At 38.2% G+C, this 27383-nt stretch overlaps 1 protein-coding gene across 1 annotated transcript in view; it reads left to right on the top strand.

Annotated features, from left to right (window-relative positions):
- FBXL13 (F-box and leucine rich repeat protein 13) overlaps nucleotides 1-27383 on the top strand; it is a gene marked incomplete at both ends in the record, with an annotated part of 96787 nt that overhangs the window by 48471 nt on the left and 20933 nt on the right. Inside the window, 7 exons of the mRNA XM_080610252.1 lie at nucleotides 4788-4888; nucleotides 7986-8112; nucleotides 15500-15598; nucleotides 16200-16317; nucleotides 16468-16630; nucleotides 19365-19484; nucleotides 21288-21414. Of these exons, the coding sequence (XP_080466378.1) occupies nucleotides 4788-4888; nucleotides 7986-8112; nucleotides 15500-15598; nucleotides 16200-16317; nucleotides 16468-16630; nucleotides 19365-19484; nucleotides 21288-21414 (855 nt within the window). The remainder of the gene's footprint in view (nucleotides 1-4787; nucleotides 4889-7985; nucleotides 8113-15499; nucleotides 15599-16199; nucleotides 16318-16467; nucleotides 16631-19364; nucleotides 19485-21287; nucleotides 21415-27383) is intronic.

Raw genomic sequence — 27383 nt, 5'->3', positions numbered from 1 at the left:
GGTGTTAGTTTTATCAGCCATGTATTTGAAAAAGCTCTTTCTGCTGTCCTTGACCCCTCTCGCCAGATTTAATTCTAAGGAGGCCTTAGCCATCCTAGCTGCCTTCCTACATCCTCTAGCAGCAGCCTTATATTCCTCCCGAGTGGCCAGCCCCTCCTTCCATGACCTGTAAACTCTCCTCTTCCACTTGAGCATACCCAGCAGTTCCTTATTTAGCCACGCAGGTCTCCTGGTCCTCTTCCTTGATTTCCTAGGTGTCGGGATGCTCTGATCTTAAGCTCGGAATAAGCAATCCTTGAATGCCAACCAACTCTCTTGGGCCCCTTTACCTTCAAGCAGCCTTGCCCATGGGATTTCCCCTAGCAATTGCTTGAAAAGGCCAAAGTTTGCCCTGCTAAAGTCCAGGGTTGCAATTCTACTTGCTATTGTACTGGTCCTACTACACAAGATCCTGAATTCCACCATCTCGTGGTCGCTGCAATCAAGGCAGCCCTCAACCTTTACTGCTTCAACCAGCCCCTCCTTGTTAGTGAGGATGAGATCCAGCAGCGCTCCTCTCCTGGTTGGCTCATCCACCATTTGCATGAGGAAGTTATCATCCATACACTGGAGGAACCTCCTGGACTGTGGCTGGGTTGCTGAGTAGTCCTTCCAGCAAACATCAGGGAAGTTAAAATCCCCCACAACGACCACGGCCTGTGACTGTGAGACTGCTCTCAGCTGCCTGTAGAAGGCCTCGTCAACTTCCTCACCCTGATCTGGTGGCCTGTAACAGACACCCACAACAGTATCGCCCCTGCCAGCCTGCCCCTTAATTCTCACCCACAGACTCTCAACTCGCTCGTCCCCTGTCCCTGGACAGAACTCAGTACATTGCAGCTGCTCTCGCACATAAAGAGCAACCCCACCACCCCGCCTGGCTGGCCTGTCTTTCCTGAAAAGGACATAGCCCTCCATGAGTATATTCCAGTCATGCGAGCTGTCCCACCACGTCTCTGTAATTGCCACCAGATCATAATCTCCTGACTTAACACAGGTCTCTAACTCCTGCTTATTTCCCATGCTGCACGCATTGGTGTACAGGCATTTCAAGGAGCGAGCTGAGCTCACCAATTTCACCCTAGGATTATAGGAGGCCTCCCAGTCTTCATCAATTCTAGAGTGCTGCCCCACTGGGGCAAGCCCAGTTACAACCCTATCCCCCTTCGAATCTAGTTTAAAGCTCTCCAAATGAGCCCTGCTAATTCATGCCCCAGCATCCTTTTGCCTCTGTGAGATAAACCTTTCCCACATGCCATCATCCAGACTGGAGCCTTATAAAACCAGCCGTTATCAAAGAATCCAAAGCGCTGCCTGCAGCACCAGTCTTGTAGCCAATTGTTTACGGACTGAATTTTCCCATTCAGTCCCACATCATCACTGGAAGATGGAAGAAGTGAGGAGAAGATCACTTGAGCCCCAGACTCTTTCACCATCCGCCCCAAGGCCCTGTAGTCTTTCTTCATCCCCCTCAGACTGCGGGAAGCAGCTTCCCCCCCACCTGTCTGGAAGACCAGCAGCGGGTAGTAGTCTGTCGGGTGCACCAGGCTGGGGAGCGCCCTGGTGATATCCCTGATCCGGGCTCCAGGCAGACTACACACTTCCCTGTGATGAGGGTCAACTCTGCATATCGGGCCCTCTGTTCCTCTCAGAAGGGAATCCCCTACAACAATGACCTTTCTTTCTTTCTTATCAGAGGCAGTCTTGAGGTGCGAAGTCGACCGCCTTTTCCTATGTGACCTTGTAGGCCGGCCTTGCATCACATCCTCACCTACCTCTCCTTCAAGATCCAGGGCCTCAAACCTATTACGGAGGGGCACCTGGGGAAGCACGGCAGGAAGGGAGGAAGGTTGCCCATGACTCCGAACTGGAACTTGCTTCCAGCCCTCATCGTCTTTTTGGTCCCCTACCTCTGCATAACAGCTACAGGAGCCATCCCCCTCTGTCAGAGAGGGCAGGGGGTCCACCCCCTTTTGGGGGGTATCTCCCTGGAACCGTTCCTGCTGGCACGCCAGGGAGTTACTCCACCAGTCGATCTCCCTTTCACACTCCCTGATGGTCCTCAGCGTCTCGACCTCCTCCTTAAGTTCTGCCACCAAGCTAAGCAGATCTTCTACCTGCTCACACCTCACGCAGGTGGAATGCTGGCCTCCCTCCCTTGGCAGCAGCAGGCTCTGGCACTCCCTGCAGCCAGAGACCTGAACAGCCACGGTTTGGGGCAGGGTCTCTGTCTGAGTTGCTACAGTCTCCTTACTGCAAGCCCTCCTTCTGGAGGCAACCATATTGGTCAGCAGTCTGGGACACCAGCAACAGAGTCCGCAACACGACCTGCTTGTTCCTCCCTGCGCCTGGTGGGCAGTGTCGCTGCCCTCCCAAAGGCTCTTTCAAGGCAAGGGGCAGGGGTGCGGTCGCCGTTACCGCGGGAACGCCCCCTGCCACGTCAGCCGCTCTCTCGCAAGGGCTGCTGGGGCTTCGGGGATCGGGAGATGTCGGGAATCGCGATGTCTCTGCGCTGTCCCCTCTGATTTTCCTGATCTCTGCTGAACCTCGTGGTTGCTGAAGCGGGACGGCTCCGGCTCTAGCTCATCATAGAAAACTATCACCTTAGTGAGGAATGCTTTGCCCTTGGTAAATCCTTAGTGGCTATTCACTATTACTTTTTCATCCTCCTTGGACAGAGCTTCAAGGAGGATTTGATGCATAACCTTCCTAAGGACTTAGGTGAGGCTGACAGGCCTGTAATTTCCTGGATCCTCATTCTTCTATTTCCTGTAAATTGGTGTGTCATTTCCTATCTTCCAGTCATCAGGAATCTCATCTGTTCATTATGACCTTTCAAAAATAAGCAAGGCCTCTCAGTGACAGGAGCCAACTTAGTACTCTTCGATGCATCTTTTCTCATCCCATTTCCTCAAGTGCTCCCTGACACTACCTTCTTCTATCATAGGTATTGCTTCACTCCCACATATACTGCTAGTAGGCTCCTGCAGGGCAGCCTTAGTAATAAAAACTGAGGCAAAAAAAGTCATTCAGTACCTTGGCCTTGAAGATCAACAAGCTGTCCTGGACCCTTTTGCCTTCCAGGGCTGTCTACCATGAGATCCTGTTAAGCAGATCCCTAAACAAGCCAAAATATGGTTGTTCTTCTACAATTTGTCCGGTTTTCTACTCTCAGGATTTTAAAGTTCTCATTTTCATGGTTGCAGTAACCAAAACCACTCTAGTTCTTCACATACTTGAACAGATATTCCTTGTTGTGAAACAAGTCCAGAAGAACATGTTCCCTAGACCACTTGTCAGTCACCTGGATCAAAAGATTGTCTTCAACACACTCTAGAAGTCTCCTGGATTGTTTGTGCCTAACAATATTGTTCTTCCAGCAGATAATCAGAGTGGTTAAAGTCTGTCATGAGTAACCAGAATAGGCAGTTGTAAGGCTTCCTTCAGCTGCTCAAAGGTTTCATCTACCTTCTTTTCTTGGTCAAACAGTCTGTAATAGATACCTACCACAATGTAATCCTCATAGGTCTAACCTTTAATCCTTACAAATAAGATGTCAACTGACTTGACACCCTCCAATGCAATGCTCCATGGCATAGATTGCAACCTGTCTTCACCTTCCTGGACTGTCATTCCTAAATATTCCATAACATTAATTGCAGCCCTCCAGTTATGTGTACTACACCTTTGCATTGCTGGAATCCCAATGAAAGCATTGCTCTGCACCTGTGCATCCCTACTGGTTGATTCCCATGCTACAAGTGTTTGTGTTCAGACACTTCATATGGTCCCCTGGTTGTGCTGCTTTCACATACATTGGAAAGTTTTCCCCATTGTGCCATCCACTAAATACTTTCTCACCATTTATGACTTGTTCTCTTGAGGTTATGGTTATCTTCCATCAACATACCTATTTTTACTGGTGTCACCTCTCTCAAATCCTTTGTTTTAAGAGTATATTTCAAAAGCACAAACTCTTCCTTGAAGTTGATTGGTATTGAATTTCCAGCTATCTTGGTGATCCTTTAGTAGAAAGATGACCACAACATGGCAAGAGATACACTCAACTATAATATTTTTGTGTATAAGTGCTGACCTTCTGCCTTTCTATTATGTTGACTTATATTGTGAAACACTCTTCTTACTAGGAGATTTGTTCCCATTATGTATTGGAACAGAATGGAATGATATATAGAACAGTATATAGATATATAGAACAATATAAGTAGTACCAGTTTTGCAGGTCAATAAAACTTGGAAGCCTTATAATTAATCAATCTAATATTCCACCTAGAGGGTAGAACTAAACAGAAGGCTTTTTGTAAAAGGTATTACTGGTCAGAGAAGTGTACCAGAGTTCATGGAGAAAATTAACCAGTGGTTTTAGATACCAGGATTAGCTAACGAGAATCTTGTCTTAGCAAAACATGTAAATGTGCTAACCTTCAATCATGTGAAAAGTCCCCTGTGTTCTGTAGGACTGGTCAAGGAAGTTTCCTTGAACTGGAATGTTAAAATTACCACACTTCAGTTGAGTAACGGTAGCATCATGTGTCTCTCAGTATTCTACTTTGAAGCTTCCAAAGAAAATGGCTGTGGTAGTCATTATAAATCATCATAAAATTATTATGATGATTTAAAGATACTTACTCATGTTTTTCCCCCTTGTTACTCAGCATAAAAATGTAAGATATCAATAAAAATATAATTTCAATGTAATTCTTGATTTTTTTTTAATTATTATTCAGGATGAATCGATGAGAGTCATATCAGAAGGCTGCAGATCTCTTCTCTATTTAAATCTTTCCTATACAGATATTACAAATGGAACACTACGACTATTGCCAAGGTAAAAGTAAACAGAAATATGAAAGTGTGTTTGTTGTAATCTTGCCGGAAACTTAGAAGCATATGTTGCAGAAATACTCTTTTTGAGTGATTTACAGGATTCTGTCTGCTATTCAAAATGAAAAAAATGCCGCATACATTTGACTTGGATAGCACTTCTTTTTCTGGTATATATAAAAATAGAGATTTATAGCAACTTTTAAAAGAATGTGCTAGCTAACATTTTCCTGGGTATGTCCAGTTCTTGTGGTGATGCAAGAAGTTTGCAAGCTAGGTATGTTCTTAGAAATTTATTTTTGCAAGAGAGGATTGTGCATAGGTGTATTGTGTGAGCCAAGGTCTTGTGTGACAACTGCAAATGAAAGAGTTAGTCCAAGCTCTTATTTGGAAGATCAGTGAGCTGAAGGTGAAGGATGTACATCCTTACAGAAGTCTGCCATTCCTGTTTTAGGTGTATCGCTCCATGAGTCTTGAAGTCTGCCTAATAGACAGAATTGCTGCTTTAAAATCTGCCATAAAGGAAAAGAGGTGTGCTGGTCCATGGTAGCAGCATCACAAAGATGCACATAGATTTGAAGATAGCTGTACATTGTTTCTCTTTACTGTGAGGAAAACTGATGTCTTCCTTTCAAAGCAGACCCACAAAGTCCAGAAACATGTTTTTCTTTGCCATCTGTATGGTACATTTTGACCTTTGTTTTACTTAGTCTAGAATGCCATATCCTCATGTAGCTAACATTTGTTTTGGCAAAGTTTTCCTTTTAGTGTGTCCAATCTTGCCATTAATATTTTCATCAATATTATTCTTATCATAATCTGTGTTTTCTCCATGTTGGCTGATATTTTGTCTTTTTGAATTTCCATATATTTATGTTGAAGTTTGGAACAGCTGTTCTATAGGTAATATCAGCCTATGTTATTCTGGTTACCCGAACATGCTGTTGCCACCAAAAGTCAGACCCATTCATTTCTGTTGATGTGTAAATAGCTTGTACCCAAGGAAAGAATTCTGCAGGGTAGGTGAAGCTTTCAATGCAATAAAATTTTTGAAACTAAAAGAAAAATTCTCCACTGAAAAAATGCATTTTGCAGTTAACCTGTACCTCCCTAATAAAAAAATTTCCCGGTCACACATGGTGCTTCTGACTTAAACCCATAAGATACCAGTGGTTTTATTAATTTTTGGACAAAAAGCAAAGCTCATTGTTTCTGAGATAGGGATGTAGAAAAGTTGACGTCCTGTGAAGATGCTGATAGCAGATGAATTTCATGAACATTTCATATGCCATCTCAAAAGCCTTAGCTCACCACAAGTCCTGTGTAATAAGGTAACTAATAGAAAGTTCTTAAAGGTGGCAGTATTGCATTTCATAATACTGCACATGAAGTTTGCTATTGTATATCAGATGTCCGTTACTGGAACAAGGAACAAGGAAGTGTAGGCTGAGTGTGCTCAAAACTGTTTGGTCATTTTTGATTCTCTCCTAGTGTTCCATACAACCATTTTAACCTCTGTATTACACAAGATCATCAGCTACAAATTCCCTCTGAAAAGTTCTCTTGCATATGGTAGACATGAATATTGTCTATCAGGAATAAAAATCAGAAGGTGACTTTGCCAGATTGCTTTAAAACAATGATCCTGAGATTGCTAATGCCAAAATTAATTGAAAAACCATTATGACAGAACTCCTGCAGAATGTAATTGTAACATAAAACAGCGATGTGATCCCAGTCTTCAAAATGCAGTAAGAAAGGCTTCCCTGTGTCTTAAGTTGGACAACCTTGTAACAACATATACTTTAAAAAGACCCAGAGCTAGCAGAGTATAAAACCCAGTCTCTTAATTTCTTGTTTGTTTTATCAGATAATTTTGGAAGTGTACTATCTATGAGTTCCACTCATTTCTGTGGAATATGTCACTAACATATAAAAAGGCTTATGCTTCTCGAAGAAGAATATTTTTATTCCTGTATCTCATATGAATTAAATGTTTCCATTAAAAAATCCCACATCACAAACACATTCCTTTATATTCTAATATCTGGTTCTGATGCATGTTCATTTTTCTTCTTTCTTTTGTGCTCCGTTCAAGTTAACATATTTCCCTACTCTATACTGAAAGTATAAACTAAGTTCCAAAAATGTATGCCACTCCTTAAGCAGTCAGCTCCCCAGTGGGTGTTCCCGTCTTTCTTCAAAATGCCTTCTTTTGCTGACTTGCAGAACTGCATGACTATATCCCTACAACTAAATGTCTACCAGAGCAGTAGGTCCTAATTCTAGGTTTTGATTTTCGGTATACTTTCATTTGTGGTGCTCGTGGCTATTGTTATTTACTCCAGTTAGAAATGTAGTTCATGAAAATGAATAGTTTTCAGTATGTTATAAACCAAAGTTGCAGACGGAAACTTAAGTATATTCAGACCATAGATTCTTGCTTTTACAGAAAGCTGTTGATTAACATTTTCCACTTACACAGTTTATTTTCTTTTAACTAGCATTTAGTACAAAGAAATGTTTTCCAAAAGAACTGGTTAAAACCTAACATTGAATGATTTTCTTTTGGATAATTCCCTTTTGTATCTCTTTCAATTCATTGTGTTCTTTTAATAGTACTCTTCTAAATAATTATATGACTTGAGAAGCTGTAATTGTACTTTTATGTTTTTAGTGCCCTTTGATAGAGTTCTGGTTTTCATTTCCAGCAGGCACTGCTTGCAAAATCAATGGCAAAGACAGTCCAGCAAACTTACACTGAAAAGTCTGTTACTTTCAAAGTATGCACACAAAAATCCCAGTTAAAAATGTATGCTTTTGCAGTTATTTGATATAACTTTAAAATGATACTGTTTCAGATGATGAAATATGTTGTATGATAGTACTATTACCCAGTAATTGTAATACAGCAGAGGGAAAAGTGCAGCAGCAGAACTTTCAAACTTCAGCAAGAAGATAATCCTACTTCATATCAAACATCTTTACAGTAGTTTTCAGAATACTTTAACTGTTTTATGTTCTTTTGTTTCTGCAAGATACCCCTGTAATAATTTGCTCTCTGTTTGGTTTTGTTGGTTGTTTTTTTGTTTGCAAACCAGCTTCCCCAATTTACAGCATCTGAGTTTAGCTCACTGCAGAAAATTCACAGACAAAGGTTTACTGTACCTGGGCACTGGAAAAGGCTGTCACAAGCTCATCTATTTGGACCTTTCAGGTTGCATTCAGGTTTGTAGATCACGTCTTTCTTTCATTCTGTGGAGAAAAGTATCCTTCATATGACTGGCTGCATCCTGCATTCATGGTATACTGAAGCAGAACAAGCCCTGCAGCAGACTTCCAGGGTTTTGAATTACATGACTACAGCTGTTTAAGTTTTACTAAGGAATAATAGCACTATAGGTTTGGATCACTTCCAACAAACTGTCAGATCTATAAACAGCTAGTACTTACTGCATAATGAGAACAAGGCTTGCTTTTTGTAGCCATAAATAGACCAATTTTATGTCATTAGTTAGAATTTTAAATCAGGAGCTTTGAAAGTGCAGGTTTTACTAAGATATGAAAAAAATAAAAGCCACTCTGCACTGGAAAAATATGAATTTACATTCGATTTCCTGAGAAGATAAATAGTTAAAAAGTGAACTTTTGTAACTGTTTTACATTGGTTTAATATATTGATTTAAGTAGAATTTATAACTGCAATCTAAAAATAGTTAATGTTTTGGACTATTTTTGTCTTCAACTAAACTTCTAAAGAAAATCAAGGTTTTATAATCTGGTACAATTTTATAAGCTTTCAAACATATACTGTATCTTGAAAAATACTACAAAAGCAATATGAAATGCCAAACTCTAAGGCAATACAAGTCTGCCAAGGTTTTAATATAGACTCCCACATATATTTCTTTCTCCAAATCACAAAACACATGTGAAATGATAAAGATATGTGGTCCCAAGAATACAATGAGTTAACTTTCCATCTAACAAAACCTTTTCAGAACCAAGGATGAAAGCAGATAGGGCAACAGTCTTGTTCTGACTGCTCTTCACTGTATTTCTTGTTCTTGAGAATCATGCTGACACTATTGTGTGGTGACAGCAAGAAATTTGAAATGAGGGCTGAGGTTAGAGGAAAGTTAAGCTCTACCTACCTCTGAGTTTCTTTTTCAAAATGCCAGTAATTGGTTAGTTTTTCCAATAGCAACATTCCTGCTTGTTCAGAAGAGCAATCATGAGCTGTAAGGATCTGCCTCTAGAAAGCATGATCTAATAGAAGTCAAAGAAAAATGATCATCATTGAACTAGGAAAACCACAATCCTCCCCTTTCCAGAGGAAAGTGGGTTTGCTCGCCAGTGTGTTTGAGAGCTCTGAAAGGGATTCCACAGCTTCCTCCATTTTGGGTTTCCCCACAACTCTGGAACAGTGCTTAATGATTATGACCGAGCACTTGAGTAAACAGTTAAAACCAAAAAGAGCATCAAATTGCATCACTGTTGCAGAAAGCACTTAAATAAGACAGAATTCTCTTTTTTTATTCTTCATTGGATGAACTAAGCCAGAGGGAACTTCTGTAAGACTAATGTTTCAAATTAGAAAAATGTAGTGAAGCTAGAGTATAAACATTTAAATTATGTTAAAAAGTGTTCTATAGGACAGAATATGTATTATTCCCATTACTTCATGTTTCCTTTTTTATTATTCCCTTCATTTTAACATCACAGGGTTTTTTTACATGAGTTCTACTATTACATTATTATTACAACTGTAGGATTTGAGCAGCTATTTTGCAAGCCCACCTGTAAAACAGGTGATAATGCTGATGATTCTACGAGTGGCAACATGGGTGCCAGGGCATTTAAACAGCTTGTTAAAACATAGTTAGGCAGAAAAGTGGGCGTTAAGCACACATTTTCTAGTCGCTTGTCATAAAACAAGGCAGCTTTTCCTTTGAATGTTATATTAATACATGATAATAAATAGTGGATAAATTGTAGGCATGGTTTTTTTGCATCGAATCTCAGTAATTGAGGTTGTGTTGTTATGACATGGGTGGTAACTATTTTAATTAATGAGTTTCAAGGTATTTTCATAAAAATACTGAGATTCTCTTGTGTCCTGCTTAAAAGGTGTCCTGCTACACCACTGATATTATCAGAGAATTACCTAGAAAACACAAGTTTTCTTTGTCCTGCTTCTGAAGCTGAACAGTATAAGTGGAGAATTTTCTGCTATTAGACAAAAAATTAAAAGGCAGAAGGTTATAAAGCAATTGCATGTCATTTACTGACATTTTAGATTGAAATTACATAACTAGAACAGTTTGGTGAGAGATATTTTCAGTTAAATAGAAACATGGAGATTTTGAAAGAAATCTTTGTGTTGCCAACATTTATGGCTGGTTTTCAGACTGGAACTATTCCAAAATTTGTTTGAACAGCCCATCAATTGCTGTCATCTACAACAGCTGCATAAGAGATTACAAGCCATTGGGAAAAGTAAATTTGACCCTTTCATTTCTTGATATCCTTCAGTGTTTGTGGGGATGACACAAAAGCTATTGGGAAACAGGTAGGCTTCACCAGTTTTCAGCATCTGAGTTCCTCCTGCTCTGGTTTCTTTAGGGGAATTCTCATTTTGGCCGCTACTGGCAAATTCTGACTTCAGATGTATCAAGCAGCAAAAAGGAATCATGGAATGCCAGGTTGGAAGGGACCTCAAAGATCATCTGGTTCAACCTTTCTGGGCAATGCATGACCTAGACTAGATGTCCCAGCATCCTGTCCAGCTGCATCTTAAAAGTGTCCAACCTTAGGGAATCCACCACTTCCCTGGGGAAATTATTCCAATGGCTGATTGTTCTCACTGGGAAAAATTTTCCTCTTGTGTCCAGTCAAATCTCCCCTGGAGTAACTTGTGCCCATGACTCCTCGCTTTTTCCATGTGACTCCTCATTTAAAAGGGAATCTCCATTGTCTTTGTTGCAACCCTTTCAATGCTAGAACATAGGGATAAGATCTTCTCTGAGCTTTCTTTTCTCCAGGCTGAGCAAACCCACCTCTCTCAATCTTTCCTCATACAACAGGCTTCCCAGTCCTTGGATCATCTCTGTGGCTTGTCTGGATCCCCTCCAGCCTGTCCACATCTCTTTTGCATAGAGGGGACCAAAACTGAACACAGTATTCCAGGTGTGGCCTGACAAGCACTGAGTAGAGTGGGATAGTGACTTTATCTCTGCTGGTGTTGTCCTTGTTGATGTAACCCAGCATCCTGTTGACTTTCTTAAAGAGGGGCCATCACTTGGAGAGCAAATGTGAGCCGCGTTCTTTATTTATTGAAGGAGAGGACTGATTGTTTACATTTCCTGAGTACAAACTTGTATAACTGAAGAACACTTTAAGCCACATGTGCAGTATTCTATATTTTTAGAAATATGCTAATCCAGGAGTATGTTAGCATAATCCTTTTTTTTTCGGACAGTGGAAAATGAGAAGGAAAATAACATGTGGAGGCAAACCATCCGTGTAATGGAGCTAAACATCTGAAAGGATGTAATGATTTGATTTATCATTCTTGACAAACACAGAACAGAAAAATAAGATAGCTCCTTGCGCAGCACAAGAACACTTCCTCAATTCTGAACTCTGTATTTCAAGTCTCTGCACTCACACTGCATTGACAATACTAGAATCATAGAATAGTGTTTCTTCAAAATCTCTTCTGCGCTGCAGATAGCACTCTGCCTTCCAGGGTAGATTCCACAAATACAATCGGTTCAAAGGGAGAAATAAGGAATTTTAAAGCGGTACTGTGCGTGTGGCAAATAATTCATAACCTGAATAAAACCTCTGTATGTTCCCATTCTTTGGAATTAAGAAACTATAAAAAAAAGAAATTATATTATTTTTTACATTCTTAGAAGCATTTCATCATTTGACAACATTTATTGTCTAAATCTGTGGGTACAAATCTTCAGCTGTAGTTTGCTCCTACAAAATAAGCTTTTGCTGTTTTGATGTACTTTCATTTCAGACCTAGTATACTAGCAGTGTACTAGCATACTAGCAGTGTACTAGCATACAGTTAAGAAAAAAACCCAAATCAATCATTTACTTGTTAGACTGAAAACTCATCACAGACAAGGAATGATATTTTATATATGATCATTGCATTGACTTCTGATTCTGTTAAATAATACATTTATAAAATGATCTTACTGCGTTATGAAGGAAAAGTCTGTTTTACAGAGCTTCATAGGATCAAAGCCTCATAATAACCTTCAAAACATCCTGCCTCATGATTGGTTCGAAGAAGGAGATTTAAGTGGGATTTTACTTAATGCAGTATTAAATTAAATTCCATATGTATTCTAACATTGATTCTTGGGTCAAGTTGTTCAGTCTTGAGGCTATCTATTGAACACTGAAAGTCCAAATGAGTTGAGAAAGCATTTGTTTACTAAAATGTGCAAAAAATGTGGTATTTATTCACCTTATCTTCAATAATGACCAAAGTTTCATAGATAATCCATAGGGGCTTTAGAAAAGAAATTCAAGATTAAGAGTTTGTTGTTTTAGGAATAAAGCAAAATAAGACAAATACATATGATATTGCAGCAGCATCTAAATGTTGACTAATTGAATTGAATTATATCTGAACGCACGTTTTGCACCGAAACTCTCTAAACCTGATGTCTGAGATCCATTTTCCAGCTTTAAGCTAAAAACCAGTTCAAATGAAAAAATAATCTGAAACAATCTGTGCAGGGGTATTATTAGTTGCTTCAGTATAATTGGTTTTGGCTTGCACGGAGGAAAACACTGAATTGCTGCTATTTGTGGTATCAGATGACTATGTTAAGCAAACAGTGTTTTTCCAGACAAAGAGATTAAAAGTCCTGTAGACTGCAGTAATGTTGTGCAATCATTACTGAATTCCAGAAACAGATATTCTGCTTCTGTCAAGTAGAAACGTTGTTGAGTTTGATCTGATTACCTGCTACCTACTATCTATCCTTTTGAGAATGGGTATTTCACCTAATTTTAAGCCTCTAACATAAGGTAGTACCTAGAAACTTACCTTAATTTATCTATATAATAATTAGAGAGGGAGAGAGGTCCCCAGAGGCGATCAGACTTTTTCAGGTCTGACCTGTCTTGGGGTCTTTCTTGCTCTTTGCTATACAGAGATCCCAGGTTTCATAATTGTCTAAAATAGACACCTCAGTTATATTCCTAATCTCAGTGGAGTAAACAGTCTGTTTTTGCAGTCTGTTTTTAAAACAGCATCAGTATTATTAGCACCTTCTTGATTCAGCATTTTCCCCTGATTTTAAAGTCCTCAAAACTGTGGCTCCTTTTCTATAATTATCTATATGTAATATATATATATAAAAATATAAATAATATGTATTATGAGAACAAGCTGTTGATTCTGCATTTAGTTTTTTTCAGTGACATTTTTAAAATCTTGGCCAAAACAACAAGTAATGTAATTTAATCAAGATCCATCATTTTATCATATTTGAATCTGAACTTTAGGTACCTAGACATGAGGTATCTTACCTCTGTACCGTAACTGTGATCACCAAATTAGATAGATACTCCTAACAGTGTGTTCATGGTAAAAAAAAAAAATCCCAAGAACAACTGTCAGCAGGCCCTGTTAAGCCTCATGCTTTCCTTCGATTAGCAGTCATAGGCGTAAGTTGCAGTTGGTTACAATTGATGCATGCATTTGAACTGGGTCTTACAAAATTTCTTCAGTTTGAACAAACTCAATATTGCATGACTGTTCCTTAGGAGCAGAGTCACTCTTTCTCTTAACAGGAAATCCGTTCAGCAGTTACAAAGGGAAATACTACTATCACAACTGCTAAAGCATACTCAAACTGCTTAACAAACTGTGGCTGATTTTTGAGAAGAGTGAAAACCTCAGTCTTCTTTTAAAAAGGCATCATGTTCAGATTAAAATGAACAGTGTTATTACTGTGTATTACAACAAACTGTATGATGTAACATACCCTCTCTTGGGAATGGTTTACTCTCTGTAGTATATAGACCAAGAACAAGTCTCAGTTACCAGAAATTCACCTCTCGAACTCTAGGGAGTGATTTGTTTCACTTTAACATATTAAAATACTTGGTGCATGTTGTAGAAATGTGCTGTCTTTTGTTGTCACACTGCTTGAAAGCCAACGAGGAGGCCTGTTGCAGGGTTAGGCAAACTCTTATTTAAATGAATTAGTCATGCCATGTTAAAGCAATTAGTGCTTCTTGACCAGCAGAGGATGGAGATTGTCCAGTACCTCCTTCAGGCAGCTGCTTGCATGATGTTCACAGTTTAAGCTAATCCCTGCCATACATACTGGAGGTTTTGGCCTGGGGAAACTTCAGTTAGGATTACATGGTCCTACATTGCATATACCAATAGGGAGTACAAAACTGTAGAATTTGGACAACTGAATTTCATATTCTGTCATGAGAACTAGGACCCATCTTTCCATGCCAGTGTTTTACCTTCTGGTGATTGCTACCAGTTGAAAAGAGGATTGCCTTTGCCATAGCAGCCCTACACTAATACTGGTTGGTTTGCAATCATTTGAGGTGGGCAAATTCACCATATCCATGCTCATAGGTGAGATCTGCGTTACCCACATCAACCACATTCCCAAAGTTATGGTGTCCTTTTGTGCAGCAGACATGTCTCAGTTGGAAGGGGTGTTAGACACTGGAGTGCACCAACAGGCTCTACATGCTCTGACCTCCTTGTGGTTACAAGATGGTTATCTTTCTGTGTAATGTTTCCTGCAACCTCCTTTCCTGCCTCCCAAGATTTTGCTCTTTTTCCTTCAGCTCTTTGTTAAAATATAGCTGTTTTCAGAGGAGCCTGATCCAGGGTTACATAGCTCTACCGTATCAGACCTGACCTTGAACACAGGCAGCTGACAGATGGGTTTTATGTCATCATGTAAAATTACCTGTAAAATACTCCTTAAAGCTATTTTGATGGAAGGGTTTTCTCTCTGTCATTTTGCAGTCTGTTACAGACCCACTGTAGGTAAAACATTTATGCTACACTTATTCTGAGCTTAAAAGACATTGGACTATGTCTTATTTGCATCCACAGTGCTAATGGTGCCCAGTGTGTGTCGTGAGCAACACCATATTCTGCCTGTCAGGACATGGGACCTGCACAAACACTTCAAGCCTAAGAACGCATTTGACAGACATGTAGCCAGTTCCCCTCTAGTGCTGACACTCCCCAGCACAAGGGAAAAAGTGCAAAGCATGCCACAATCTCTTATGAAGGAGGGCCAAGACACTCAATAAAAAATATTTAAAGCAATTTATAAAGAAAGGCCACCCCAGCCTGAAAATAAAAAGCAAACCATCTGAATTTAACATGCATTTTACTATGGATCTGGAAAAAAACAGTGAAGATATTTTACTACATTCCAGCCTTGCTTCAAACCTAATTTGAGCATCTGCCATTTTCCCTTATAAAGTTGGGAAAACAAATGTAGAAGGACGTGACAATGACATTCATTGCCACTCCCATAAATTGTGTTGACTGTAGGCTTGCTAAGACATAACTCTTTCGTTTCTGACTTAGATTTCAGTTGATGGCTTCAGAAATATTGCCAGCGGCTGCACTGGGATTCAGAATTTGCTGATCAACCAAATGCCAACTCTTACAGACAGATGTATTCAAGTAAGAAACTGAAAATAAGTCTGTACTTTGAACAACTTTGTGGTGTTGCAGCTGGGTTATCCTCTCAACTGACTTTACAGAAAGTTATGCAGATACAATTTAAGAGGAAATTTTTTTAATCTGGTAGCATAATGCGTTTATCTTGCTCACTTGCAATCACTTTCAGAATATTATAGTTATCTTCTTTTGCTACTTAGGTATGGCTGAATTACGGTCTTCCAGTTTATAAATGAGAGTTTTCCAGCTTTTTCTGCATTAAAGCAAATACAATATATGGCAACAGCATTCTGCTACTGATTTTGCCCATCAAAAAAGAATTTTCAGGCTTCTGCAAAAGTGATTGTTAACTGGATCACTGTCTAAGGTGTCTGCCATACTTCATGTCTCCAGTTACTTAACTTCTTTTCCTTGTGTTCCCAAACATAATAAATATATGGAGAATTTCAATAATTTATATAGTGCTAAATTTACTGTTAAAATGGATTGTAACTATTTGTTTGAAATTGTAACATTTGGTATTATATGCAGAATATTTGCTCATCTTTTGTTACACGACAGCATAGGTATATGAATATTTTATTTCACCTTTTTCCCTTCAAAGGCTGTGGTTGAAAAATGCCAACAGATAACGTCTGTTGTCTTTCTTGACTCTCCACATCTTTCTGATACAACTTTTAAAGCCCTTGCTGAATGTAAACTGGTCAAGGTCAGCATTGAAGGTTAGTATAATAATCCACATAATTATTAAGATGATGTATTTCTAAAATTCATCCAGATAATTTGAAATGCATTTTTCAGTGAGTATTTGAATGAGGCCATTAATGTATGTCAGATGCGTAACTAACTTATATCTTCATATATTTCAACAGGCAATAACCAAATTACTGATTTAAGTTTCAAGTTAATGAGTAAATGCTGCCCATACATCAGGCACATTCATATGGCTGACTGCCAGAGGATTACAGATGCTGGTCTCAAGATGATTTCACCACTGAAGCATATTCTTGTACTGAACATAGCAGACTGCATAAGGTACTGTATCACATCCAGATTTCTGCAAATGACTGCAAAGGAATTTTAGTAAAGTTAATTATGCTTATAATAAATCCTGTTAACACATCTTTCAGTTTAAAAAATAAAGTATTAGAGTATTAATTCATGTATCTTAATATGTAAAAAGAAATTTCTACAAGTAATTCTTTTTTTCCTGTATGATGTTTTCAAAAATCCATTCATTACTCCAGCTCAAGCAAAAAATTTACTGTAGATATAACATTACTTAATAGCCATGTCATATTTTAGTACTGGAATGTGGCTATGAAGATGAAAATTATAATGAAAGACAATTCCAATACCACAACTCTATTAAAATTTAGATATTGTTTAATTTTGTGAATATCAAAATAATACTTGATAAAGTACTAAGATATAAACAAAACTGCTAATTTTTTACAATTACCAGGACAGCATTGTAAATTGTGTTGTAGAGGAAGGATGTATTTTATGTGAAGACTTTCACTTCTGGTGTGTCATGTATCAGTAGAAACAAATACAAATGATAGGGCAGCTGCATGCTTGTTCCCTGTCTGTGGCATGGTGATGGAGTCAAGGGTGGGAAGGAACAGCAGAGGCAAAACCTCCAAACATTTCAAAATCAACAGGCCTATAAAGTAACACAAAGAAGCAGAATTGCTGCTTGTCTTAAATTTCTGCTCTTAAGTGTCGCTAAATTAGTTTTTGTGCCTGTTGGTGCTGTGCATACGTGAAAACCTGGTAACATTGCATGTAGATGCGCTGAGAAGCGCTGAAGTAATACCATGACATCATGGTGGTGGTTCAGCTGGGCAGATGGGACAGCTGCCTGCATTTTCTGGTTTAACATTTAGAAGGCTGGATTTTCCAGCCTGTTAGCCACATCTTAGGCTGTGTGTTTGCACATGTGTCTACTGTCTCTACTGCTAAAGAATTCCTGAATTACCTTAACAAAATGTTTTAAGCAGTTGTAAAGCTATTGTAAAACTGTATTTCTATTACTGCTTTTGCAGACGCTTGTGAAAGTTTCAGCATTCACAAAACTATGGATTATAACACATCTAAACTTGTGTGGTGGGCCAGATGCTCACTAAAGCCACCCTATCACTCCCCTTCTCAGCTGGGCAGGGTAGAGAAAATGCAACAAAAGGCTCATGAGTCAAGATAAGGGCAGGGGGAGATCACTCACCAGTTACTGTCATGGGCAAACCAGATGTGACTTGTGAAAATTAATTTATCACCAATCAAATCAGAGTACGATAATGAGAAATAAAAACTAAATCTTAAAATGCCTTCCCCTGACCCCTCCCTTCTTCCTGAGCTCAATTTTACTCCTAAATTCTCTATCTCCCCACCAGCAGCTCAGAGGGACAGGAAATGGGGGTTGTGGTCAGTTCATCACACGTTGTCTCTGTCCCACCTTCTTCCTCAGAGGAGGACTCCTCACACTCTTCCCCTGCTCCATCATGGGGTCCATCCCATGGGAGACAGTTCTCCATGGACTTCTCCAACATGAGGCTTTCCCATGGGCTGCAGTTCTTCACAAACTTGTCCAGCATGGTTCTCTTCCACTGGAGAAGCTTAGCATGTGTATTCACAGCACGATTATTTAGAAAGTTATAATGTGGCTATTTCAGCCCTCAAGCCCAGCATGGTTCCAGAATATCTTTTTTTTTAATATATAATTGACTGTATTGCCAGGCTCTGCATTCCTTATGGACTTTATACAAATTATTCTGAAGCTATATTTCTTAAGTTTACCTTGAATGAAAACCAACTGCACTGTTTGTGAAATAATACCAAAACTACCACAGTGGTTGAATTAATGCTGTGATTAACACTTTATGAATTATAGCTGCATCTGTAGCTTGTTGTCACACAATGAGGCTCTCTTCAGGTTATCATTTTATTAGCAGTGCTATTCTTTACCCATATGCTTCTGGGACTTTGGGATTTGCCGTGATTCTTTGTATTGCAACAAACTGTACAAGCCAAAATATGATTCTGTCCTGCAGAATTCTGGGATTAATTTTTTAGTCATCAGGGAACAGAGAAGAAATACTGGGAATGCATTGAGAAGCTAAGTGTACAGTAATGTTAAACATACCACAGATATGAACTGAATTGAAACGCCCAAGTTATCTTCAGCTCTCCAACCCTCTCAACTTGGCTGAAAGATTTTCTATGTACTTAATTTTTATAACCTTTGTGTATAAGTTAGCTATATGTGAGATATGCAACTGCAAGTGAAACTCGAGTTAATTCATCACTTACGTGTACGAAACAGCTACTATGTGCACACATACACTACCTATGACTTTTGCTTCTGTGCTATATTTTCCTTTAAATTAATTCAGTTCCTTAAAATTACAAAGATATTAATATAAATATTACTCTGAAATGTTTAAACAGATTCCAAACTCTGTCTTTTGGAGTGCTATCATATCTGAGTGTTGGAAATAATGGAAGTTCTCATAATCTCATATTTGAGATATTTTCTCATATCTCAAACAGACTTTGTTTTGAGTAAGTTCTGGTTTTCAGCAGTTCCAAAGAGCACTTAATCAAGCCATTAATTATGCTGACTCTTTTGGGGGTTTGAAAGGCTATTTAAAGAATGCCGTTATTAAGTTCTGCTTATCTGCATTTTAGGTTTCTGGATGCAACTTGTATATTGACTTGTACGAAATAGAAAAAATACATGTTACAAATGTTGTCTACATTTCTCTTTTAGCATCAGTGATGAAGGTGTAATGCCATTTGTACAAGGTTCTTCAGGAGCTAACCTAAGAGAGCTGAATTTGACTAATTGTATTCATGTCACTGATGCTTCTGTCACAGAAATAGCACAAAGGTAACATAGTCCAGTACAATATTTTTTCTAGTGCAATAGAATTGCAGTATATTTCTAATATTCCTAATATGCAGTATATTTCTAATGTTTCTAAAGTTTTTAATATGTTAATAAATGGGTAAAATTATATGTATATAGAAAATTGTACTAGATAAATTATTAATCCATTTTGGCATCTCTTAAAAATGATCCATTATATAAAGGAGAATTGATCACTATAAATATGGAAACCTGATAAAACTTAATTTTAAGGGCAGAAAAAAGTGCTTAAATGATGGTTAATAGTGACACAACTGCATTAAAAGATTAGTATGTATCCATCGTATTTTGTAAATTCAAAGAATACTGATATCTGCAGAAACTAAAAGCTCTCTGTTGCTGCACCTCTTCAATTCCAGTTCCTCAGAAAGAGCATTGGTATTGGCAATCAAAAGATCATTTTTAAATCTCTAGAGAAGACTGGAAGTCAGCCATTCCACTCCTTTCTAGATCTCTCAGCAGGCCCCTGTTTATGTTTTCATTACAGTACTTGTGAATAATCATAGCATGCTTGCTGGTTGGCCAGGGAATGCCTTCTCTGTTTTAATGATGGAGTGTTACTCCTAAGACTCTGAGTATAGATGCAGTACTTGAGGAGTCACATTTCTTAGGTCTTCAGGTTTGGTTATGGGAAGATACAGTTTACGGTGCTTACATACCCAGTAAAATTTAGTTTTCCATGTACAGTCAGTGAGTGCTGATTTGCAGAACCTGGCAATGTTTTTTCTTGCTGCATACCATTATTTGCAAGGCTGTAGCTGGGTTTGGGTACAGCCATGGGGTCCTGTATTATGTTGTTGGATTGAGCCTGTAAGTTCCTTTGCTAGATATTAGAGATTTGCAGATGGGGGAAAATAAAACTAATTTTAAAAGTATTTTTATGAAATACAGCTCCTTGATTTCTGTATTTTGATTTAATTTGGTTGCTGTTCATAGAATCATAGCATCATAGAATAGTTAGGGTTGGAAAGGACCTTAAGATCATCAAGTTCCAACCTGCCTGCCATGGGCAGGGACACCTCACACTAAACCATGTCACCCAAGGCTCTGTCAAACCCAGCCTTGAACATCGACAGGGATGGAGCATTCACAGCCTCCCTGGGCAACCCATTCCAGTGCCTCACCACCCTTAAAGGAAAGAACTTCTTCCATATAGCCAATCTAAACTTCCCCTGTTTGAGTTTGAACCCGTGACCCCTTGTCTTATCACTACAGTCCCTAATGAAGAGTCCCTCTCCAGCATCCTTGTAGGCCCCCTTCAGATACTGGAAGGCTGCTATGAGGTCTCCACGCAGCCTTCTCTTCTCCAGGCTGAACAGCCCCAACTTTCTCAGCCTGTCTTCATACGGGAGGTGCTCCAGTCCCCTGATCATCCTCGTGGCCTTCCTCTGGACTTGTACCAACAGTTCCATGTCCTTTTTATGTTGAGGACACCAGAACTGCACACAATACTCCAAGTGAGGTCTCCCGAGAGCAGAGTAGAGGGGCAGGATCACCTCCTTCGACCTGCTGGTCATGCTCCTTTTGATGCAGCCCAGGATACGGTTGGCTTTCTGGGCTGCGAGTGCACATGATTTGAAACATTTGTGCATTATGAGTGAAGTCCTTGGAAGTGCCTATGTAAGTTAGGTATCAAAACTTTAGAGTGTTATTTTCATAGGTCTCCTGAAACAAACTGAGGAAGGGTTATTACAAAAATGAACTTGCTGTGCTACATTTCTGTAACAAAAACAGAAAGCTGACAGTTGTGTTTCTTTATTTTAGATGTCATGAATTGACCTACGTAAATCTGTGCCACTGTGAAAATGTGACTGATGCTGGAATTGAAGCCTTGGGAAATATGTTGTCATTGATATCCCTTGATATCTCTGGAACCAGAATCTCAGATACGGTATATGTATGATTAAAAGAATGAATAATGTGTTTACTGTTTATGTAAGCTTCCTGAAAAAACAAAGAAGCAATAAAAATCCATTTAAAAACATGCATGGATATGAAGCAGTGTCATTAAAAAGTATTTTAGAAACATGTATAGTACGGTATTAGCCCAGGTGTAGGCAGTAACAAATAAAAGGTAATTATTAAGTTGGACAATTTGGACATTTGAAACAGAGAAACAGAAACTGCCAAAAAGAGGAAGTTTAGCTGCTATGAAGCAAATCTGAAAAGAATGTTTATTAAGCAGATATGGTTTTGCTCCAGGATGATTGGGCCTGAGAAAAAATAGGGAAAAAACTATTTTTAACATTTAAATTTGTAAGAATTGTGTTTTCTATTAACCAGATTTTATGGTGCAAACTCCGGCATGTTAGCTCTAGCTGAGGCACTGCTTTACACTGTGGTCTAGAAAATAATTGCTAGTGAAAGAATTACTAACAAGGTATCTTCAAAGTGTCAAGTTGAAAACACTCTGGAAAGCAAAATAGTGAGTGTGGGAGCCAGGTTAAACATCACAGACCTCCCCATTAGATGTTCTTGGCAGGTCCTGGCTTGTGTGCAGGGTTCAGAGCCAGTTCTGCTGTTTCCTCTACTTTTGGGGCAAACACTTCACTGAACACAGAAACCTAGAATAAATCTCATGAAGAAAACTTACCGTAGGGGCTATTCACTCAGCCACAATTCAAGCAGATTTCTGACCAAGAACTTTATTATTTGGCTCCAATAGAGAGTTTTTGCTCTGTGCAAAAGTAATTAAAATGCCTGAATCTTTTAGAGAGGCCTGAAAATTAAAAACAAAATTAAGCTCAACAAAGAGGGTTGGGAAATCCAAGATCAGAAAAATTATACCTGAATGAAATCTGTGCTGCCTTGAATTACCATGTTTCAATGTAAATGTTTTCTTTCTCCTTGCCTGACACAACTAGTCTTTTAAAATGCTGTCTTGCTTCTTACTCTAGTTTTCACATAGCACAACTCATGACCTCGGCAATAAGCCAAGCTCTTTCGCTTATACTGCATTTCTGAGGCTTTCAGTTTTCTCTCTCCCACAAGACATATAAATTAAGACAGAAACTGTCCATTTATCCATTTCTGTAATTTCTGTTCCGACTGCCAGTACTAGCTACAAAACTGCTATGGACTTTGCTGTTTGCTGTGTTTGGGTGTAAAACATTCATGCATATATAATAAATACATTTTCTAATCTTAAAATGTTAATTTGATAAAAGGAAATCTAGAAGTCTGCTTTGTAAGAAGCCGCTATTTGTATGCTTTGACTTTATATTATGCATTTTATTAGCATACAAAGTTGTATTAAGATCTCTTTCAATTTAGACTTAGTAAGTATTGCTTTAAAAATGTAGCACAACGTTTTATGTGCAGTAATCAGCACCATTACTCTGTGCTGATGAAGAATGGTAAGGCTCATACACTTTCCTGCAGCCTGTGCAGTAGATCTCTGTTGCTTTTGCTGTCTTGCTATTTAGTGTGAAAAATGTAGAATGTGCAACATAGATTTGCACTACACGAGAGAATTTTCCTTTCTGTTTTATTTTCAAATGACAGCAGAATCATTCTGCCCATCAAAGCAGAGCAGAATTTACTACAATAAGTTATGACAGACTTAATCAAAATAGGTTTTTCCACTGTTGGTGCCTTCCTCTTCTGTAGTTGAGGCGTCATTTGGTGCCAAATAAGTGAATGTTCCTGTTGCAATCTTGTCTTTCATTCAGGAAATGTGTTGCATTTGGAAAAAATTCATTAACTCTTAAAATTGTCCCTGAGGAGAGATCTTTGTTAATATAAAATAAATAAATAAATACAATAGCCTGTAGACTCATGGTAATTAAAAACTGTAGTGCTGAAGGAAATACATCAAAGGTATCTCTCATGTTTGGAGAAGCTTTTTATTCTTGTCCTCAGTTTACTCCTCAACAAAAAGACTGGAAATTGAATAAAAATAATCGTTGCATATATTCACATTTTGGTATGGTGTAGAAAGCTATGCATTTTACACAGAAAGAATATGCCTAGGCAAACTTCTAATCACAAGCTAGAATAAGGCACATAATTTGTCACAGTTAAGTTGTATGTGTGTTTAAGTGTCTTGATAGATAAGTAAAAGACCATTCATTAACAAAACCCAATATCATTCAATGAAGAGGATGTCAGGTTCATGCATATGAGAAACCAGTAGCACAGTGAAGTTACTGCTCTGTTCTCATTAGGACTTCGACTACATTGCTCTTACTTTCATAAAATATACAACATTAAATAAAAGACCCCACAATTGGATTCTAAATATTAATTTATTTGCTCAGTTCCTTTCGCATTCATTCTTTTACATTTCAGAAAATACTTCCCTCTTTAGTAAAAATTGATTAAAAAAACAAAGAACACATTTTCAAGTCTGAATAACTTTTTTTTAATAGTGGGAATGACATTGGTTCTGTTTTTATCATTCCTGAAGTACTAGAAATCGCTTTCTTAGCGTTATAAACAACTTAAAAGACACTTAGAAATGAAAAGATTTGCAACCTAGTGACAGCATTGAAAAAATCCACAATGACAGAGCAAAGCTGTGGAGTTCTTTGAAAGAACTCCCTTTAAATTCTCTGAGCAAATTCCCTTTTTTTCTAGCTAGTCTGCCACCCCTCATTGTTTCCCCTTGCATTTTGCTCTTCTAAACTCCCTGGAATATGGACCACAGTGTTTTAAATTGTGAATATGGTGAACATGTTCAGGAATGCACAGATAATGCCACAAGTTATTTTAAATATCATTCTGAACTTATTTACAATATATACAAGGAGTTTAAGCTTCCATTGCGGAGCTGGAAACATTAGCATTTAGAACCAAAACCTATTTATCTTTCCTATAAAAGCAGACTCTGTGGAAATGCTTCCATGAGTTTCCCATGCTTCCATAAGCTTTATTCTCACACTGTCCATATTTTTGGTAAAATACTTTGAACTCTTTTTGATGTCTATATGATGCAGCTTTGGTAGCTTTGCTCCAAGGATGAGAGTCTGGAAGCGTGCAGCTGCCTGGCTTTCTTCATTCCAACACAAGCTGCTGATGCACATGGCCTGGACCACCCATCTTCTTGGGACATTAGAAAGAAAAATAAGTATAGAAGTGTCAGGGCGTTTGGAGAAAGTGTCTTAAATCAAACAGGATTTAGACAGAAAAGTGTAGCAAAGAATAATAGAAGGAATTGTTAAAGAGACTTAGTTCACCCCTGAGTTATGTAGAGCATCCAGCAATAAAAAATTGTAGATGCCCTGACACAGACTCAGAGAAGCTTAATATCACTGGTGAATTGTATACAGTGTAATAATGACAGAGAAAAAATAACCTAAAACCTAAAAAATAGGTAGAATACTTAAACATGTGAAGAACCTCGATACACTTCTGAAATCAAAGATAAAAAGAAAATATGAAGTATATAGAGAAATATTCTTTGCTTTTGCATTTTCTTCTGCAATGACTGCATACATGAAGTTCTCTTGTGATAATCTAAAGCCCAATTCTCACTTCTGATTGAAAATGGCTCCTCAAGAATTATTTGTGGCATCAAGTCAGCTATTCAGGCACAGGTTTTTTTGTGTGCTCTGTGTGTAGTTACTCTTTAAAGTAAAGTACTCTTTAAAGTAAAGTACTCTTTAAATTGAGGATAATTTCTCATTAGGAACTCTGGAGTAGTGGTTATATAGCTGTATAAACAGTTAGCTCAACTTTCTTTTCTTATGTGTTTGTACTTAATCCTGGCTGGTCCTGAAGGCCTGGCTTCAACATAAATATTTTCTAATATCTTAATAATAAAAAACCCAAACTAAAAGTGACATTTCAGATTTCCACAGTTATCTAAAATAATTTCTTTGCACTCTTCGTGGGATTCTGAGTCAACAGTGACTTGACCCATAGCCTGGATTCACGTTTTGGTCTACTAGAAAAGTAGGCCAGGACTGAGGAAGAGTGTTGTAAAGGTTAAGAAAATAATATTAGCAGGTCTAGCAGATATACCCAGCAACAAACTGCAAACGAATTAGTTGCATTTGATTTCCAAAGGAAAAGACATGACAAATCACACACATTCCCATGGCAGGGAAAAGGAAATGCTGAAGTATGTTAAAGTGGGCTTCAAGTTCAGATGTTAGCACTCCAGTTAGCTTGGGAGGATAGAGAAAGAGATAATTTAGCTTGGAGACTTAGAAACTTAGTTCTGCATAAGGACAGGAAATACTAACACAGAGGATTTTTACAATCAGTGCCAAATATGGTAAAACCTTGAGTTCCAATGCAAAAGAGTAGGAATTAAAGGTACTTAACAATGTTGAAAATTGGTCTCAATGTTTTTATAGGACATTTTGTTACAATGGATGCCCTGTTGTCTGGAGTTAGTGTCAAGAAACATCGGCATCTGTATCCCAGAAGTTATGACCTGGTCCAACTGCAAAAGGTGTTAGGTACAGAAAATCATTTTTATAGCATGCATTATACACAAAGTAATCTAGGGGGATTTCTGCACTGCAATACAAAAATGTCTCTACAGTTCCTGTAAACAGATCTGACCCACCCTTAGCTTAGCTCAGGTATTGGAAACAGTATAGCTACATTTGCCTAAGGACTTAACCATTTTCCAGAATGTTTTTGCTATCTGAAACTGAACTGGACTTCATTCTGCCACATATGTATTGTTATTAGAAAAATGATACTCTATGATAGGAATTACAAGTTTCTCTCGTGTTTGATCCATGAAACAGGTGTCTGACTGTAGCTAATCTCTGCAGAAATCTGAGCATTTTAGAGGATAAGCTGAATTATTTAATATTAAATGGCTTAGAAATGGAAGGTGGGAGATATCTCTTTAGAGCTGTCTTCCAAGATTGGAGTCACTTTGAGTTCAACCTGTTGGCTTGGAGTGTGAACAGGAAGTAATATCTGTATATCTCTGGAACATAAAGATACATTACAGATGCTGATCTTTAAGGTTACAAACGTGAACAAAAATCTCAGAAGCTGAAAATAGCGTAGCACATGGTTATTGTTAGCCAGAGTTGGTACATTCTTTGCAGTCTGCACTTGAAAGGCAGAGACTTGCAGCTTGCGAATATAAATGACGAAGAATTGTTCTTTGGTATGCCATAGCCACAGATGACTCCAGCAAATGAAGACCCTCGCCACCTGGTACAGTTGATGCTAATTTTCTCATCTACAAAAGCCATGGTGGAATAATAATAAGTGATGTCCTGCAATTATTTGTAGGCCTCATGTAATGAAGTAAATGAAACAGAACAAAAATGTAAAAATTACTTGAAAAAAAAAAAGCTCTTGGTGAGGAATAAGAAGTTTCTTTTAAAGTTGTTTTCTAAATGGAAATGGTAATATACGTTCTGAAAGATGAAGGACAAAAAGTCTTCTCTTTCTCCATGGCAACAGAGATTGATCCAAGATACACACGGTGATTTCTGTATGTTAAAAGGGAAATATGTTTTTGGAGACACTTAGAGTGGGTGATCCTAATCTGTATGTTGTGCAGCTAGCATTTATTTCCAGGAGTTCCAATGATAATACGATAACTCTGACCATATCTTTCAAAAATGTCTGGAGGCTTAGTATAGAAAATAAAAGTCTACAGAAGTAGGTCAGAATCCTGGATGGGGATACTGATATTATTTATCAGGGAATACTACTGTATAACTCAGAAAGTCTGATAAAACTAGTGATAATTGTTTGCTTTGTATATATGCTAAATACAAAAAAAATAGTTAAAAATGTCATATAGATTAGACTTCCAGTGTAGGGCTTGTTTGAAGAGGATTATTTTTGGAAATATAAGAGTTTCATGATTTTTCTATAGGTAGTTCCTAATGACATTCCTTGTCTTCCTTGTCTTCATTCTTTCTCAAATCTGGAATT

The sequence above is a fragment of the Psittacula echo genome, assembly GCF_963264785.1.
Source record: "Psittacula echo genome assembly, chromosome: 1".
NCBI lineage: Eukaryota > Metazoa > Chordata > Aves > Psittaciformes > Psittacidae > Psittacula > Psittacula echo.
Note: the sequence above shows the minus strand (reverse complement) of the source record. Positions and strands in the feature narration are given on the sequence as shown.